Below are 17315 nucleotides of genomic sequence, written 5' to 3' on the forward strand. Positions count from 1 at the left end.
GGGGACAGAGGCGTGGACAGCAGGCGATGGTCTTGGCACCAGGGTGGTGTAAATAGCTGTGTCAAGCTGAAGTGTGCAAATTGGTCACTCACTCTTGGATGTGACAGACAGAGGCAAAACATGAGCCGGGGTGTTACAATATGATGGGGAGGCATCTTTCAGGACAGAGTGTGGGGAGAGGGGCAGGGCTGCTCGTGAGTGATATCTAGAGCTGGTGCTGGTGGGACAGGACAAGGTAGGGAGCGTGGAGCTGCGTGGGGGTAGGAGGCATGGATAGCGCTGTGTGCATAGGATTGAATGTTTTGGGCTTTGTCGGTCGGTGCTAATGCCTGGTGCCCGCGCTCGGAGTGGGCAGCGCACCTCGTGCAGTGACAGGAGAGGGTTACAGCAGCTGCGTAGACATGAGGCACGCTTGCCCAGGTAACACTGCTCACCCACGCAACACCCAGGCTTTTTTCTTAAAGGACAAAGGACAGTCCTTTTGCCAGGGGTCCCCTGGTCTGGACCTAGGTGCCATGGATGGAGAACTGCGGACAATGGAGGGAGAGGAGAGGATGGTGGACGGGGAGGGGATCAGTGGGAGGTGGGGGAAACAACACTGGGTGGGGAGAGAAGTGCAGGATAGGAGGGCACTGAGTAGAGTGGGGCAGCGGGAACAGGGAACAGGCTGCTCTGGAGCTGCTGGATTTGCGAACAGCCGGAGGGCGGGATGGGAGGCGGGCAAGGGGAGTGGGGGGTGGGAAGGGACACCCACTTACGTCTCCTCCTGCATTTCTTTTTCTTTCCCTCCTTCTTTCCTTAGCTGGTGACGCGCCGCTGCTGTTAATCATTCACCAGCCGGGGAGCAGCAATTGCCGCCGCTCGGAGCGACGGCGCTCGCAGCCGCCTCTCTCCCGATGCCCGCGTCCCGCGGCCGCCGCGCCGGCATCCCTGGCGGGATGATGCCCAGCGCAGCCGGCGGCGGACGCCTGCTGCTCTGAGCGGGGCCGGGGGGGTCCGGGCAGAGGATGCTCCCCAATGGCACCTGCCCCAGGCTTCCGGGCGGTGCAGGCAGCGACAGCGGCGGCAGCGACAGCGGCGGCAGCGACAGTGGTGGCGGCGGAGCGGGTGGCGCCTCGGAGGAGGCGGCGGCAGAGGGCATGGACTCGGGCGGCAGGAATTCCTCTGGCGCTCCGAACAGCACCCTGAGTGAGTCTCAGGGCAGCGCCATCCTCATCTCATTCATCTACTCCGTGGTGTGCCTGGTGGGGCTGTGCGGGAACTCCATGGTCATCTACGTGATCCTACGTTATGCCAAGATGAAGACAGCCACCAACATCTACATCCTCAACTTGGCCATCGCGGATGAGCTGCTGATGCTTAGCGTCCCCTTTCTGGTTACCTCCACCCTGCTGCACCATTGGCCCTTTGGCTCCCTGCTCTGCCGCCTGGTGCTCAGTGTGGATGCCATCAACATGTTCACCAGCATCTACTGCCTGACTGTGCTCAGCGTGGACCGCTACATCGCTGTGGTGCACCCAATCAAGGCGGCCAGGTACCGCCGCCCCACTGTGGCTAAGATGGTCAATCTGGGTGTCTGGGTGCTCTCCATCCTCATCATCCTGCCCATCATCATCTTCTCCAACACAGCAGCCAACAGTGATGGAACAGTGGCTTGTAACATGCTCATGCCAGAGCCCACCCAGAGATGGCTGGTGGTCTTTGTGGTCTACACCTTTCTGATGGGCTTCTTGCTGCCTGTGGTGGCCATCTGCCTCTGCTACATCCTCATCATTGCTAAGATGCGCATGGTGGCCCTGAAGGCTGGCTGGCAGCAGCGCAAACGCTCAGAGCGCAAGATCACCCTCATGGTCATGATGGTGGTGATGGTCTTTGTCATCTGCTGGATGCCCTTCTACATTGTGCAGCTGGTCAATGTCTTTGTAGAGCAGGATGATGCCACCATCAGCCAGCTCTCTGTCATCTTGGGCTATGCCAACAGCTGTGCCAACCCTATCCTCTATGGTTTTCTCTCAGACAATTTCAAGCGGTCCTTCCAGCGGCTGCTCTGCCTCAGCTGGATGGACAATGCTGCAGAGGAACCCATCGACTACTATGCCACTGCCCTCAAGAGCAGAGCATACAGCGTGGAGGACTTTCCCCCAGACAACCTGGAGTCAGGGAGCATGTACAGGAATGGCACTTGCACCTCCAGGATTACCACCCTCTGAGGAAGCATTCCTGTCCTCCAGCTCCCTTACTGCCCCCCAGCAGGAGGGTGAGCGAAGCCAGGGCTGTGGCATGGGGAGGCTGGGAGGGAGGGGATTTTGGTCCTGCCCACTGCCACCAGTGTTTGGCACAAGAAAGAGCAAAGAAAACCCTGTATCCTTGATTTGCTGCCCCCCTGCACCCTGGTTGCCCCCCTTGAGAATAGGTGTATTATCTGATGCTTTGACATCCACTTAATGAGTTGTGGATCTCATGGGTTAGCTTAGGGTCTGGTAGCCTGGCTCTGCCACTCTCTGTGTCTGACAAGTGGCTGTAAAGGTCCTGCAGAGACTCTCTGTCCGTCTTTTGTACAGTTTGCCCTTCCCCTTGGCTGGTGGAACACCCCAGGCCACTGAGTCGAGCCTGCCTCAGTCGAGCCCCAGCATTCAGGCTCAGACTCCCCACAGCTGAAAATGACCCCATACAACATCTGTCAGTACACACACCCCCTTCAGAGATTAGAAATGCTGGAAAAATTCCCCCCAACACATACCTTGCCCTCCCCCAGGAAGGAATGAGTAGCCTCTCTCTGTGCCTACCATTCCCTCCCCCCAGAATAAAATAGAAAGCAGGGAGCAAAAAGTCCTCGAGAAAGATATTTTTTTGCTTTGCAGACAGCTTCCATCTCACTGGGACTTTGACTCTCTGTGCTACTTGGCAGAAGCAGATCAGAAAAGATCTTAGGAAAAAAATGTGATTATTGCTGTGGTTTGGAGCTGTGCGGCAGGTTGCTCATGACAGGAGATAAGCAGTCCCGTGACACATAAGGAGCAGAGAGCTGGGACTCACTGAGATGGCAGCTGGGGGGACTGCTGAGTTGGGAAATGCTTGAATCTGTCCACACACACAATAAAGTGTGCTGATAATAAAGTTTAAAGGGAGCACTAGACTGTGAATCTGCTCTCGAGTCTGCTCCATCAGCTGTGAAACAGAAATGAAGGGAGCTGAGACAGTTTTTGAATGACTTGGATGATGGTAAAGCCACTTTAGTCTATATGGAAAAAGGGGGAGTCATTTAAAAATCTCCACCAGTCTCTGAAATGAATACTTGACAGAAAAACTAGCTGTTCAGTAATAGCTATTACCCTAGCTCCAGTTTCTTCTGTTGCACTAAAAAATCCCAACAAAATGGGTTTCATATGTTGCCAATATAATATGCTGACCCAGAGCTTCTTAATGTTTCATCTCTGAGAATTCTTGTTTTCAATGTGTGCCAGATGTCTTCTTGTTAGATTTTTATTTGATCCTTGTCACTGTGTTGTGAACGTGTTTTTCTGAAGCAATTTTTACTGTGTACTTATGGCTGTGGTGGCTACTTGCAAGGTTGCATTTAAAATGGGTGATGCTCAAGAAGGATTCTTTCCAGATAAAAACATTGTCATTTTTTCTAACTCTTTCATTTACATTGTCTCCCCTACAGAAATTCTCTCTTGAATTTTCTCTCTTCTCCTCTTATGACAAAACAAATTTCATATAGACAGATGAAGCTTTCTTTGATAAATGACAGCCAATTAAATGAAACCTCCTCTCCCTACTCCGTTTTACCCCACACAGAAGCATCGGTACAGACTGTGTTGAAATTAGCAATGTTTTTTGCTTTCTATCACCTATGCTAACAGTGTCACACAGTGGCAAGTGTCCCAGTAGCTGTGACAAATCAATTCTCTAGCACAATACTGTGGTTGTATCAATTATAACTAATGGCAATATGAAGCAAGAGACTGGAAAAATCTCTAGTAGCAGCATACCCATAGCATTGTACTCGTAGCTGCAGTGCTTAAGTACAGTGTAAAGTGTAAGGCTGACAGTTAAGGTATCTAGTATTTGTAGTGGTGGATTTACTACAGGTTTTTGTTAAATTATACCCTTTAACTTTTCTTGGCAGCAAAAAGCAGGATGTACATTTCTTTCACCAAAACTTAGGTACTGTTAAATGAATGTATAAATTTAGTATTTCAAAGTTGTCTGATTCAAAGTCCATCAAAATGAGAGAAAAAAATCTTAACTCACTTCAATGGACTGTGAGTCAGCTCTTTTAAGTCTAAAAATTGCTAATGTGGAAACTGTTACATCCTTATTAAAATATTTCATTAAAAGCTTTAACAATTGTACAGTTTATTTTCTTTTACTTCCTAATGGGCATGATTTTAAGAAAATTTTCAAATATTAAATTTTGTAATATTTTACATGTACATATGGGAAAATGAGGATGAAATTGCTTTATAAGCTCAATTAAATTTTCACAGAAATCAAATGTCTGTCAAAACAGTAAAATGCCCCATAATATCCATGATGCTATTTCCAGGGCTTCACTTGACTTCTCACTCACAATATCTTCAAGATGGCATAAATCTCATAATATTATGTGGTCCTTTTCACCCAGGCATACTTATGTATGGTCAGATTACACAGAGAGTCAGTCTACTTTTTACTGTTGAATTTGTTTAATATCAGACACGATGAAGCAAGAGTGAAAAAGCATAGAGATTCATACTGCATACTCAGCTTTGATTAAAAGTTGAATTGGGTTTTGTTCTTTCATTTTTTTTTTTTTCTCATTGCCTGCACTCCTACCAGCATATGCACTTTAGTTTCAGTTCCCCCAGGCACATGGCAGAGCTTGGGCTGGGCCTTCGGTAGATGGCAGGCTTGCCTTCAGATGGATGGACTGATTCACTCCCAGCCAGTACTGCCCCTATGATTCCTGGCTCTGTGTGGTTTCAGCTGGAAACAAAATCTGTTTATCCCAAACTAACAGTCGCTCCTGCTATTTTTCACTCTGGGAGAGGTGATCAACCTCTCAACACAGCAGTAAATCATTCAATTTATCTAGAAAGGAAGTTAGTTAGTTCATTCTGTGTTACTATTCTAAATAGTAGAACATAACCACTGGAAAGACAAAAAGTTGTTCTCATGAAATCATATGTACCAGAAAATAAACAGAACTCTTTTTAATCCTTTCCAAAAAGTATTCAGATTTCATATGGAAATTATTTTAACTAATGCTTAATTTATTGGAAAAAATAGGACAGTGGTTTATTTCTTGGTGATTTTTTGACCTTTTTATACAGCTACAAGTGGGTGAATTGTAATTTGTAACCAGTAGAAATATTTTTGCTATTTCCCCATGAGTTTTGGTTTATATTCTAAAAATACTGCATTCACTTTGTCATGGAAATTGACATTGTGGCCCCTGAAATGCAGGCAATCTTTGCACTTTGTTTAGCCTGAGACCTATACCCAGCAGTGGGACAGCACCAAGCAGTATCCAGTCAATGGACTGGACTGTTTCCTGTGGCATGTATTCCAGAGAACAGTCCTCACGTGGAACTCACATCAGCTGGGCAGCACACATCAGCTGCAGCATTTTGCCACTCAAAGAAAGGTGCACAGGAAATCACTTTCCTTTCTCACCAGGCTTCCAGGGCAGTAGCAAAGGCAACACGTCTCAGAATCCTGAGGCTGGCTGCTACCTGCAGTGAGTGGACTTGAGGAAAACTGGTCACAGAGGCACTTTACATCTGGACAGTGGATGACAAAGGTGATGGTTGCATGCAGCTATGCATGCCTCTTTCGATGGTCCCTACAGCAGAGAACATTAGACAGAGGATGGTTTCTTTGCATTCGACTCTTAAAGAACCCATTTGATATTTTCACAGAGAATGAGAATCAGTTTTCTGAATGTAATGTAAGAATTTCTAAAATGCCAGCTTTCCAGTTAATCAGAGTTTTAAAACAGGCTTTCTGATTGTTTCTGGAAATCTAAAAATCTGCATTTCTAATGTTTATGGCATCTCTATTAACACTGACTATTTGCTGTATTTTAACCTGTTACCAAAATCAGAATACTAATTCTAAATATGAAACTAAGTCTTACTGAAATAAAATAACCCAGTGATGTCATACATTCATGTTATATAAGGTTTGACTTTGCTGTATTTCTAGAATAGTGACAATTTATTGTCTTATAATCCTGATTAAAAAAAGATTAAAGAAAAATAATTAAAAAAAATAGAAATTAGCCAAGAAAAAAATATCAATCCAGTGTTCTAAATTCTGTAATTTTAGTCCCTAGGAACCTTACTTGACACCAGGGCTCTACAGACAAAAATGTGAATTATGAATCTCTTCTAGAGAATAAAATATTTCTACTGAATTGTGTATTTAGCACTTAAATCCTCTTCAATAGAGCCTTATTTGGCTGATAACTTCAGGCTAAGCCACAGGAAGAAAGGATGGTTTACTAATTAGATTTCTTTTTCACAAAAATGCTCTTAGATATTACATTTTGTGGAGAGAAATGGCCAAGAAAAATAGATGAACCTGAGAGTATTTCAAAGTATATCATTAGATGGCTACAAACCAAGCAAAATTTTGACAAGACAGATGCTTTTCAATAAAAGCTAAGTATGCCCACTCCCTTCCAACTTTGTTTCTCCAAAAGCCTAAAATCTGGATTTGGCAGAGCAATAAGCAGCTATGAAGCAGAGAGAGCAAGGTGTTGTATCCTGCCCGAGGTATATAGGTTTTTGTATCCAGTCTGAATGGAATACATTTGTCATTACATGATTATCATGTCTATGATGGATAGAGTCACCTTGGAAACTATATAAATATACAGAAAATTCCTTCTATCCTCCATTCCAACCCCTCCCCCACCAAATGCCTTTTCTATACAGGTTCTTACACTGTGTAATATGCCTAAGGGTTCTTGAGCTTCCTAATTAGAAAGGCTCAAATAAAAGTGCCCAAATTCACAGCATAGGGAAGTTGTAGGACAGCTAACAATTAACAGATTTTTAACTTGGGGTTTGAATTGTGTTGCATTTATGACCTGGAACAGGATTGTATGGTCTCCACTTACCTTGTTGGTGATGGTGCTGTTGTCAGTGCACGTGTGGGCCCTACCAGCCCAGGGGGAGATTCAGGAGGGTGCTGGACTGCGCTGCACTTCAGAAAGTGAGCAATGCCAGGTGGCACCAGTGCTGCTGCCACGGGCCGAGTATGGCACAAGCTCCACTCAGGCACACAGAACTTGCCTGTGCTCAGATTCACAATGGAAAGCCCAAGGGATTGCTGGTCAACTGGAGTGGTCCAAAACATGGCAAAGCTGGATATTTGCAGGAGAATGGATATAAAAGAAGGCCAGACTGGTGGATACTTGATATTGAGCAGACTGAGAGAGAAGAAATGTGATATGGAGAAAAATCAAGTATGTGATGGCAGGAGAGGCCATTTTGTTAAGAACAGAGGAAAAGAAGTAGAGTCCAGTACAGGCATTGCAAAGCAGGAATTTGGCTCTTTCACATAATTAACTTTCACTGTTTAGAGTACAGGAAATACATAAACTCCCAACCCAGCAAAAAATATTAAGTGGTGCTTTTTATGTCAGCTGCTGTTTTCCAAGCTGGTTGTTATTTTTGAAGTTTAGAAAGTAGCTAGGCATTTTTTCTAAGAACTAAATGACTATTTAGATACTTTATGGAATTACCAGAAACTCAGGAAAACAAGACAGAAACAGATAGATAATGGATTTTTCTGAATGCTTATTTATTTTGGATTTTTCAGATGCTTTGAATTTCACAATTTTTTTTTTCTTTATCATTAAAATAGAGGAAAAGATCTAATAAGTTTTTACTTAACACAAACCAAGAAGAAACTCATATTGGCAAGACAGAAATTGAATACAGAGGAATTTTCACTGTTCTTTCACTGTCATAAAGTAAAATTTACAGAACTTCTTACTTGAGCAGAATCTTCAGTACAATGACTGGGAAAAATCCTTTCCCTTAGAGAAAGATATACTTGTAAGAATGAAAGTAATGTAACACATTCCTCTGCACAGACATTACAGACTTTGATCACTTATAATCTCACTCAAGCTATCTGTACTTTTGATCTTATGCTATGTTTCAGAGAACAGTGTAAATCATTCTTATCAGCCAAAAACACAAGGCCTGTTGGTTACATTCCAAATACAAAACCATGCTTTTCTGACAGGTTATAGCCCATGTGCTGTTCCTGGCTTAATGACTGAAGATATTTATTTGTTTGCAAACCACCACATTTTGAGTAACATATGCAGCAAGAAAATGGTTAGGACAGATGCATCCTGGTAGAGATGGACGCTTGCCTGTCTTTCTCATTTTTCCCTCCTCAGCTCATCCTCTCTGTGAACCTGCAGTTTTCTTTCTCTTATATTACCCATAAAATACAAAAGAATGGTTGTTTTCCCATTTTTCTGACTCAGAATACAAAAGGACTGGCAGGTGGAAGGAGGGGAAGGACACGACAAATGCAGGACCACCACCATACCTCTGCATTCTCAAGTTCCACTGCCACTTCCACTCCACCTGGAGTGCTGTGCTCTCCTCTGCAGCTCCCAACATAAGAAGGATGTGGACATGCTGGAGCCCAGAAGAGGCCACCCAGATGATCAGAGGGTTAGAACACATCTACAAAGACAGGCTGAAAGAGTTGAGGTTGTTCAGCCTGGAAGATAGAAGGCTTCCAGTACCTACAAACAACCTTCCAGTACCTACAAGAAAGTTGAAGAACATCTTCCTAGGGCTTGTGGTGACAGGCCAAAGGGGAGTGGCTTCAAACAAAGAGGATAGGCATGGATTAGGTATGAGGAAGAAATTCTTTGCTGTGAGAGTGGTTAGACACTGGACTAGTTTGCTCAGCAAAGTTGTGAATGCCTCATCCCTTGAAGTGTTCAAGGCCAGACTGGATGGGGCTCTCAGCAACCTGGTCTAGGGGAGGGAGTCCCTGCACACAGCAGGGGTGTGGAACAAGATGATCTTTAAGGTCCCTTCCATCCCAAACCATTCTATGATTCTGTGATTCTAGCTAAAAATACAGAAAAGGGAAAATATTTGCATGCTAACAGATGATTCCCTTTACACATCTACTTTCAAGTCTTCCAGTCCCAGACTACAAGCCCAGAAGAGAAAGACAAGGCTGCATACTGGGGGAAGAATAAAATATATTAAGTTTAATGTTTTGAAGCCCTGGGAATGTAGTTACTGCTGCTGCTGCCCTCTGTGTTTGCCTTTTGAGTCAATTATATATCTTTAGTGAAATATATGAATTGCCACACTACAGCCTTGGTAAGTGTCCACATACTGAAAAAATAAAAAATAGTAATTCTAGAAGGAACTACATTGCATCTACCAGTGATTGGCCTCTATGTAATAATGAAGAAAGATAACTGGGATTTAAAACATGAAAAAAATTAACTGATAGGAAGTTTCTAGGGGAAGCACAGAATCCATTACATTTTTTAATATTCTTTAAGCTATATGATACACTTATACAAGGAGAAATGTTGTCAGAAGTACTAGAATTTTTCCCATGTCCACTTATAGTTTTTGTTTCAATCCCACAGAACACCTAATTAAGCCCTCAGTAACATAAATCATTATTTTTAAAAAAATGTGGTAATTAAAATTTTATTTCTGGCTATTTTATTAAACTAACCATTAAAAATTCATCACTTGTTCATAAATAGAATGTGCAGCTGACAAATGATATGCCTATGTCCTGAAGACAGCCTACCGGTCAAAATATCTTTGTATGAATTAAGGAAATATAAAATTGGAAACATGGGACAGTTTTTTGATAACTGTGATAGAAAAGAAAACTGTGATGGACATTCCTATTCTTTTCAGGAATCACCATTTTCAAGTGTAGACTAACAGTTTCTTGCTATCACCATTTCATTACAAATGTAAGCAATGTAAAACTCACAGATACAAAGTTCATATGTGATTTATATGGCTTTAATATGGGATGAAATAATATTTTTTCCTATGCTGGAAAAACAGCTGGAATATAATATGCTCATATAATGTTTATTCAACGGACATGCACACAATGTGAGAGAAAAGATTTGTCTCTATCCTTGCCATGTTTTGGAAAAATACTTGACTGTGTTTTCTTATGTGGTGTTACATAATAATTTTTATAACAATGGCATCCATTTTCATAACCAGACACTTTTATTATCTCAGTACTTGTTATGATTATCTGTACTCATTATGTATGACTTTACTTATTCTCCTTCTATGGATGTAAAGAGCAAACCCTGCTTACCACATGCTCTGAGTTTGCCTTGCAGACCAGCGAATCATGGTTGTGATATAAACCAATGGTTGAATGACAGGTATGTGTCGGTTTCTTACTCACTAAAGACGCAATTTGATCAAGAGTTGAAAGCAAAAATGATCCTTTCTCCCAGACCATCTTCTTTTTGGTCTGAACCATTAGAGAAAGAGAAATTCATGCATTCCAAACTTGCTCAGGTTCCAAACAAATCCAAATGCTATTTCATTTGTATTCTACTGACTGCAAAAATAAGGTAAAAAACCCCAGACATACTAAACAAGAATCTCCAACATGTAAAAGCAATAAAAACAATAATAAAATTATGACCATTAAGCCATGTCTTGAAGAGACAGAAAGCACCATGAGCTTCCTTTTAGAAAAGTGACTTGCACAGCTGGAGACTTAAGTAAGCTGATTTTTCTGATTTAATTTTAAATGTGTGCTTTACAGGCATTTAAATATAAGTAGCCTCCATATGCCTTCTTTACAGTCAATGCAGAGAAAGGGCACTTTCAGGATGTGATTCATCAGTCCTGTTATCAGCACCTAGTCTAAAATGAGATTAAGTGCAAGCACATATTTCTCTCTATAGGCAGTACAGGTGTCTAGGTGAGTAAAAAAGTCTAGATGAATTATTGGAGATATCTACACATGGTAAGATGGATCCCATCCTTAGATGCCAAATAGTCTGGTTTCACATAAGTCAAATTATTAGCCAGGGGAACATAGTAGAACCCTTGTGTAGTCCTCTAGACAAATGTCTAATGATCCTGAATTGTGTGAGAAAAAGAACTTTCAAATCAAAACATGATTTCACAGGAAGAGTGAAATGGGAATTATGATTCAGGTGAACCGCTTGCAAGGGTATGAACTTGCATATTTTAACTAAATAGTCTGAGTCACATATTGAGAGATGCCAAAATAAGTAGTCGGGTGCTTAACTCAGCACTTAATTGTGTGCTTGGTAAGACTCCAGAAACAGAGAATGATAGAGTTTCTAGAGCTTAGGAAAACACACCTGGACAGTCCCAGAAATGTTCAGCTATCTGATATGAAAGACTAAAACATACTAAAAAAAAAAAAAAAATAAGAGAGGCTCTCCTTCATCTTAGTTGCTATTTGCTTATACAGCCCAAATAGAAGAAGAGAGCTCAACATATACCATCCCATGAAATAAATTATTTACACTGAGAACAACAGGAGTGTCATTAAGAAATAAGGCATTAATGGCTAACTCATTTTCCAAATCTGTGCACATCTGAATGCAGACTCAAGCCTCCTTCCCAAGCTGAAAAATGCCTGCCTTCTGAAATACAAATGTCAGATGAACAGAATAAAAAAGTAAGCAGATTATGGGTCACCTTGTAATGAGTAGCATTCTCACCTAGATGGATTTAACTCCTGTCATGATACAAGGGAATTTATGGCTGCAGTCAGTCTGATGGCTCACAAATATCAGTGACCTCTTTACCAAAAGCAAAAGACTGTTTCCCAGATAGCAACTGCCTATCATCATTAAAGGGAGAGAAAGGGAAAAATAAAAAAACTTCTATTATGTAATTATTTATCCTTAGCAGATGTTTACACCATATTTATCAACAAGTATTTTCTTGCAAGAAAAATAGGTAATAATAGCACACATTATTTTTTAAACTGATTTCTTTAAACTCAACATGAAAGTATCAAAATTATAGTAGTAATGTCAGCTCTCAAGAGAGGAAAACAAACAAGGAAGTGTATTTAAAGAGACATTTCATAAATTAAAGTTCTCTTAAGGGAAGAAAATATTTCCCTATTCTCCCTGCACTCTAAAAGTCTTGGATGAGACCACTTAGATTTGTATAACTGCACTCAGAAAACCTTGAATCAATATTTAATATTACAACTTCAGTTGAAAACCAACACCATAATAAGTGAGCACCAGCACTCTGAACTGCACAGAAAGCAAGTTCTGCAGCCAGGTTGAAAGCTGCTCTACAGGAATTCCCAAGGGAAATCACAGAGGAAGTATTTACCTCATTTAGTAAAGGGCACAAATAGTGAATCTTTCCTTACTCTCAAGGGACTCCATGGAAAACAATATATCTGACTAAAGAGAATGAGATTTGCATGATGTATTTGGACTCACGTTAATTCCTCTCGCACTGTGGTGTGTCAGCACCTTGTCTGATTGTAAGGGAGTCACATATTGCATACAGAAAGCAAATTTTGTAACAACCTACCTTAGGAGAAAAACTAACTGAAAAATTTATTCTCTGCTACAATAAAAATTAGTATGAAGTAACAAACAGGGCAGTGATTTACATCATCCTTTATTCTTTTCATCTGCTGAAACTGAGTCCCCATTAACCTCTCACTTTCTCAGCAGTTTAATGACTTTCTAAGTATAGAAATGCTCTTTAATTTTTAAAGAATGTCAGTATGAAAGCATATGGGTTGCAGTTTCACCCAAAATTATGGCAGTTCACCTCTCCAAAAGTTCCCGCAGTTAGATTGAAAATTAGATCCTCCAAGTACCACTCGGGCAAGGAGTGACTTCTAAATTACGAGATGCAAGTGCTCAAAGTGGCCCACTTTATGCTTGCTCCAAGTAAGGCACCCGACGAACAGCTTCTGAGAGGATAAAAATGCACAATGGTTGCAGCTGCAATCGCTCTGTTGGCCAGGATGTTCTATTTATATTGTAGTGAAATCAGCACCGAAATAACTGTTTTTCAGACTGACAAAAAACCCTGACCGTCCAAAGACTTCAATCCCCTCGAAAGAACGTCGCTACGCGCTCCCGCGTCTGATAATGTCCATCCAAGCCCTGCCCAGCCAGGTCCCGCGGCGCCTCTCCCTCGGCTCCCTGCGGCTGCAGGGCTGGGGGCAGGAGGGACGCGGGGAGCCGAGCGCTGGCCCGGGTGGCAGCTGCGGCTCAGGGCAGCCCCGAGGGACGCGGCCTCGCCGGTCCGGGGCTATTCACCCCGCGCTGCTCCGCTGGGCTCCGCGGAGCCTGCCTCCGCCTTGCTGCCGGCCTCCGGCGGCTCCTTGTCCCTGCGGCCCTCGGGCTTCTCGTTAAAGCAGATTTTGAACACCCCCAGCACGGTCATGACCAGGATGACCAGCACCACCACAGCGATCGTCACCAGGATGAAAACGTAGTTGGAAGAAGAGGAGGAGGGCGACGGAGTAGCCGTCTTCTCTCCGCCGCCGGCGGCCGTGGCGGTGGCGGGCGGCTCCGTGGAACCGCCGGGTGCCGGGATGGAAGGACGCCGCCCCTCCGCCCTGGCACCCGTCGGTTCGGCGGGGCCGCCTGCAGCGGTGGGGGCCGGCCCCGTGCCCGGGCTGGCAGTTCCGTGCGGATCGCCCGGGACGCGGGCACAGGCGAAGCCGCCGGCGGCATCGCGACACCCGGCGGCCTCGGCGCACCGCCCGCTGTCGGGGCTCCTGCGGCCGAAGGGGCAGGGGCAGAGGGGCTTCTCTGCCGTCTTCCAGGCGAAGCCGCCCGGCTCGGGCTGGCAGCTGAGCCGCACCTCCCCGCCGGGACACGCCACCGTCAGCACGGTGCCCGGGGGGCTGAAGCCGGGGCCGCCGCTGCGCTCCTCGAAGGGGAGCCGGTAGTCGAGACCGAGGGCGCCGGCGGGACTGAGGTCGGGGCAGGCACCCTGGTACTGGTACTTGCAGAGGTAGCCCGGGCTTTTCCGCTGGCAGAGCCGCTCCTTCCAGCCCCACCTGGGGCCGTCGCCAGGGTCAGCCGCCAGGTGCAGCGCAGCGCAGCGGGCGGTGAGGCAGGAGCGCAGGGGCTCCTGCAGCCACCGGCCGAGCGCCGCCGGCACCTCCTGCGGGGCCGTCCCAGCCCCGACGCCCTCCCAGGAGAAGCCGCGAAGCGGGTGCTCGCTGTGGGTGCAGGTGGAGGCGTTCCTCTTCAGCCCGACCCAGAACAGCGCGGGCGCGGGCACCGCCGCCTCTGCCAGCAGCTCCAGCAGCAGCTGCAGCTCCGGCTCGCTGCTGACCCAGGCGAGGCTGCCCCGCCGCTGGCCGCAGGCGCCGCGGGCCTCGGCGTACGAGACGCTGGCGAGATGGGCGCTGAAGCAGGCGCCGGCCGACGGGCAGCGCAGGGCGGCCCGCGGGGGCGGCGCGGTCCGGCCCAGGGCGCAGGCCGCAGCCAGGAGCAGGCACCAGGGCCCGGCCCGCCGCATGCCGCCGGCGGCTGAGGGGCGCGGGCTGCCCTGCGGCTGTGCTGGCGTTCGGCCCCGGCTGGGGCCGCACTCTGCTGCCCGCGCCCTCTGTCCAGCGCGGCCCCGCTCCCACGGTCCTCCCCCGGACTTGCCGGAGGAAACGTGTCGGGAGCCGCGGCTGACCTCGGCATCCTCCGTTTGTTGGCGGGCACAGGACAAGCAGCTCCCGGCGCCGCCAGGAAGCGCTCGCCCAGCCCGGCGGGCCGGTGTCCAGCCGCAGGGTAGCACGCTGCCTTCTCCGCTCTCGGAGCGGCCGGACGGTGGAGAAGCCCAGAGCCGCAGCTGTCGGACCGAGGTCACGGGCCCTGTTTCAGGCCCGCGTCCCCGAGATGCCCGGGCCATCCTGCTAGCTTGTAGCACAGCGCTTTCCGGAGAAAAGCGGTCCAGCTTCAGTTTTCTCTTCCTTGAAGGATGGAGGTTTCTTGGTTAGGTGAGGCTATGCAATCAACCCTGTAGCTCTGGATACAGGGGGCGATTTAATAGTCACAAAATCTGATTCAGCTCGTGGTTTTCCAGCAGGTTGGCCTAAATGCACGCATCAGGTGCCTACATTGATTTCATCCAGCAGGTTGGCCTAAATGCATGCATCAGGTGCCTGCATTGATTTCAGTAGTTGTTCTTGAATGAGCTTCACTGATCTGCAGCAGATCTTCACTGCAACTGTTCCTCCGAATATAGTCCTCATGTTGCCTCATTTTCATACTCCTTACTGTTATTTCTGTGTGCTGTTGCCTGACATGGACATTCAGATACAGCATGCATCTGAGATTCTTCCCAGGTATTTTATGTGGCATGAAACTGCTGGCATATATGTGCTTTTTGTTTTCCAGGTTTTACTTTGGAAAAACCCATGTCAATGTTTCTCAGTTTGTGAATAAAACATAATAAAAATTTCTAGTATTGGAATACCATGAGGAGGGGTGGGGCAGAGAAGGAGAAAAAAGGAAAAAGTAAATAATCGATCTGGAGTTTTTAAAACACAAGGTTTCTCAGTAATTGCAGTCCACTTGGTTGCCAGTAATCTTGGTTTTATGGAAAATAGGTTTTCATAACAAAATAAGAACTTGTTGGTATAATTCTAGATGAAATTGGACTTTTGGTTAATCAAGGTGTTGAGATGCTAACAGCCACCTAGGTCAAAGTATGAGGTGTTGTAACAGCCGTGTATTCAGAGCTCTGTTGCCTACTGGAATTGTAACTCTTGAATTCATTCTTCTCCATGGTGCACCTGGGCAGAGGCATCAAGCTATTTGCCTGTGTGCAATTCATTTTGTATCAGGAAACTTTATCACTTGCTATACACATCCCTAATTCTTCACAGGATCTAGCTTTAAATGTACCCAAACTAAATTAATTGTTCCTTGAGTCCCCTGTTTTTCTTGATGATGTACAAAAGCTCTGCTTTTGCACATACTTGTCAAGGTAGTATCTTGAGCCATTTTCCCCAAATCTGGTTGATAGGTTTGAGAGAGAAGAGAGTTTGCTACAGCTTTACTATTGCCATCTTACTGGGGAATGCTTACAAGGCTTTGCCTAATATTCCACTGCAATCCGACAGCTTCACTTTGTTTTCTCTTTCAAAATTGAGTTCATTTATTATAGTTGAACAGAAGGTAAATTTTATAAATAGAAGGAATAATGTAGAAGCCCCAAAATGTTCATGTTATACTTCAAACCTAGAACTCTGTCCCTGAGGGGGAGGATGTAGCTCAGTCTTGCATCTCTTCTAAGCTGTCAGCCAAGAGTATTATTTGTGCTGTCTGGCCTGGCCTCTCTCTACCAGGTAATTGATGGCTGTTACTGGCTCATTTCACACAGGCCATGACTTTAATTTCCTAGGCTAGATATGAACCAGCAAACTGGCAAGCCAGTTTAGAAACAATAGGTTAGCCACTAGTGCCCTGGGCAGCCCAGTCTCATTGGAGGAACTTGTGCTGCACAGAAGGATGAAAACCACCGTATTGCCAAAGCTGAAGGCTTTTGCCAGCTGAAAATAGAGGCAGTGGTTGTACGTCTGCTTGTCGTGCCTGTATATCTGCTTTCCTTTCCCATCACTGACTCTGAATGTCCTGCAAAATATTTTAAAAGTAACAGGTCTTCTGGATCTCCAGAAAACAGCTCTTCTGTTTTTTTTTTATTGTTCTTTTTAGTTCTTACATTTAGGTAAATAAGAAATCACTCTTCATGGGGCTTTTTCTGGAGAAGTCCTTTTTGAAAGAAAGGACTTGCTACTCCCACACACTTGTGAAGCAACTAAACTTCTACATATAAAGGTTTTATTACACAAACGCGAATGTTAAAACTGATGGATGTATGAGCTGTAATGTAGCTGTTGCTTTCAATAGTTAAAGCCTTATTTAGATATAGTCATTGCTTAGTCTTTTTCTTAGCCCTTGAAAAAACAGTGGTTTGCTTTAATTGTTTTGGGTTGAAGTTTTGGGGTTTTTTTACATTTCATTATATAACTGTATCTATCTTAAAATAACACATATTTGTTTACTAAGGAGCTGTGTGAGAAGTGCTGAATTAATAAAACTACTTTTATCTTTTAGAGTGGATTTCTTTTGTATTTTTATAAGGCAATTTGCAACTATTCTTTTTGCAACTAACCAGGAAATATGTCATCTGTATATCAGCATATACTTTGCTACCGCAAGGGCCTAAAGGGCTGTATTTTCATTAGAAGTAGTCTTGTTGAGGGATACAATATCCAGATCTTGCTAAGAGCCATATTTTACT

At 44.9% G+C, this 17315-nt stretch overlaps 2 protein-coding genes across 2 annotated transcripts in view; one reads left to right on the plus strand and one right to left on the minus strand.

Moving 5' to 3' along the window:
- Window positions 1-636: 636 nt before the first annotated feature.
- On the plus strand, window positions 637-4358 carry SSTR1 (somatostatin receptor 1). Its single transcript, XM_021542718.4, has one exon. It carries the CDS (start codon window positions 1008-1010, stop codon window positions 2208-2210), a length of 1203 nt encoding a protein of 400 aa, XP_021398393.2. The 5' UTR covers window positions 637-1007; the 3' UTR covers window positions 2211-4358.
- A 395-nt stretch (window positions 4359-4753) lies between these two features.
- CLEC14A (C-type lectin domain containing 14A) overlaps window positions 4754-17315 on the minus strand; it is a 13325-nt gene continuing 763 nt past the window's right edge. Inside the window, exon 1 of the mRNA XM_085580502.1 lies at window positions 4754-17315. This exon is cut by the window's right edge and continues 763 nt beyond it. Within this exon, the coding sequence (XP_085436628.1) occupies window positions 13314-14918 (1605 nt within the window). The 5' untranslated portion in view covers window positions 14919-17315 and the 3' untranslated portion in view covers window positions 4754-13313.

This window comes from Lonchura striata, chromosome 5 (assembly GCF_050655825.1).
Source record: "Lonchura striata isolate lonStrDom1 chromosome 5, ASM5065582v1, whole genome shotgun sequence".
NCBI lineage: Eukaryota > Metazoa > Chordata > Aves > Passeriformes > Estrildidae > Lonchura > Lonchura striata.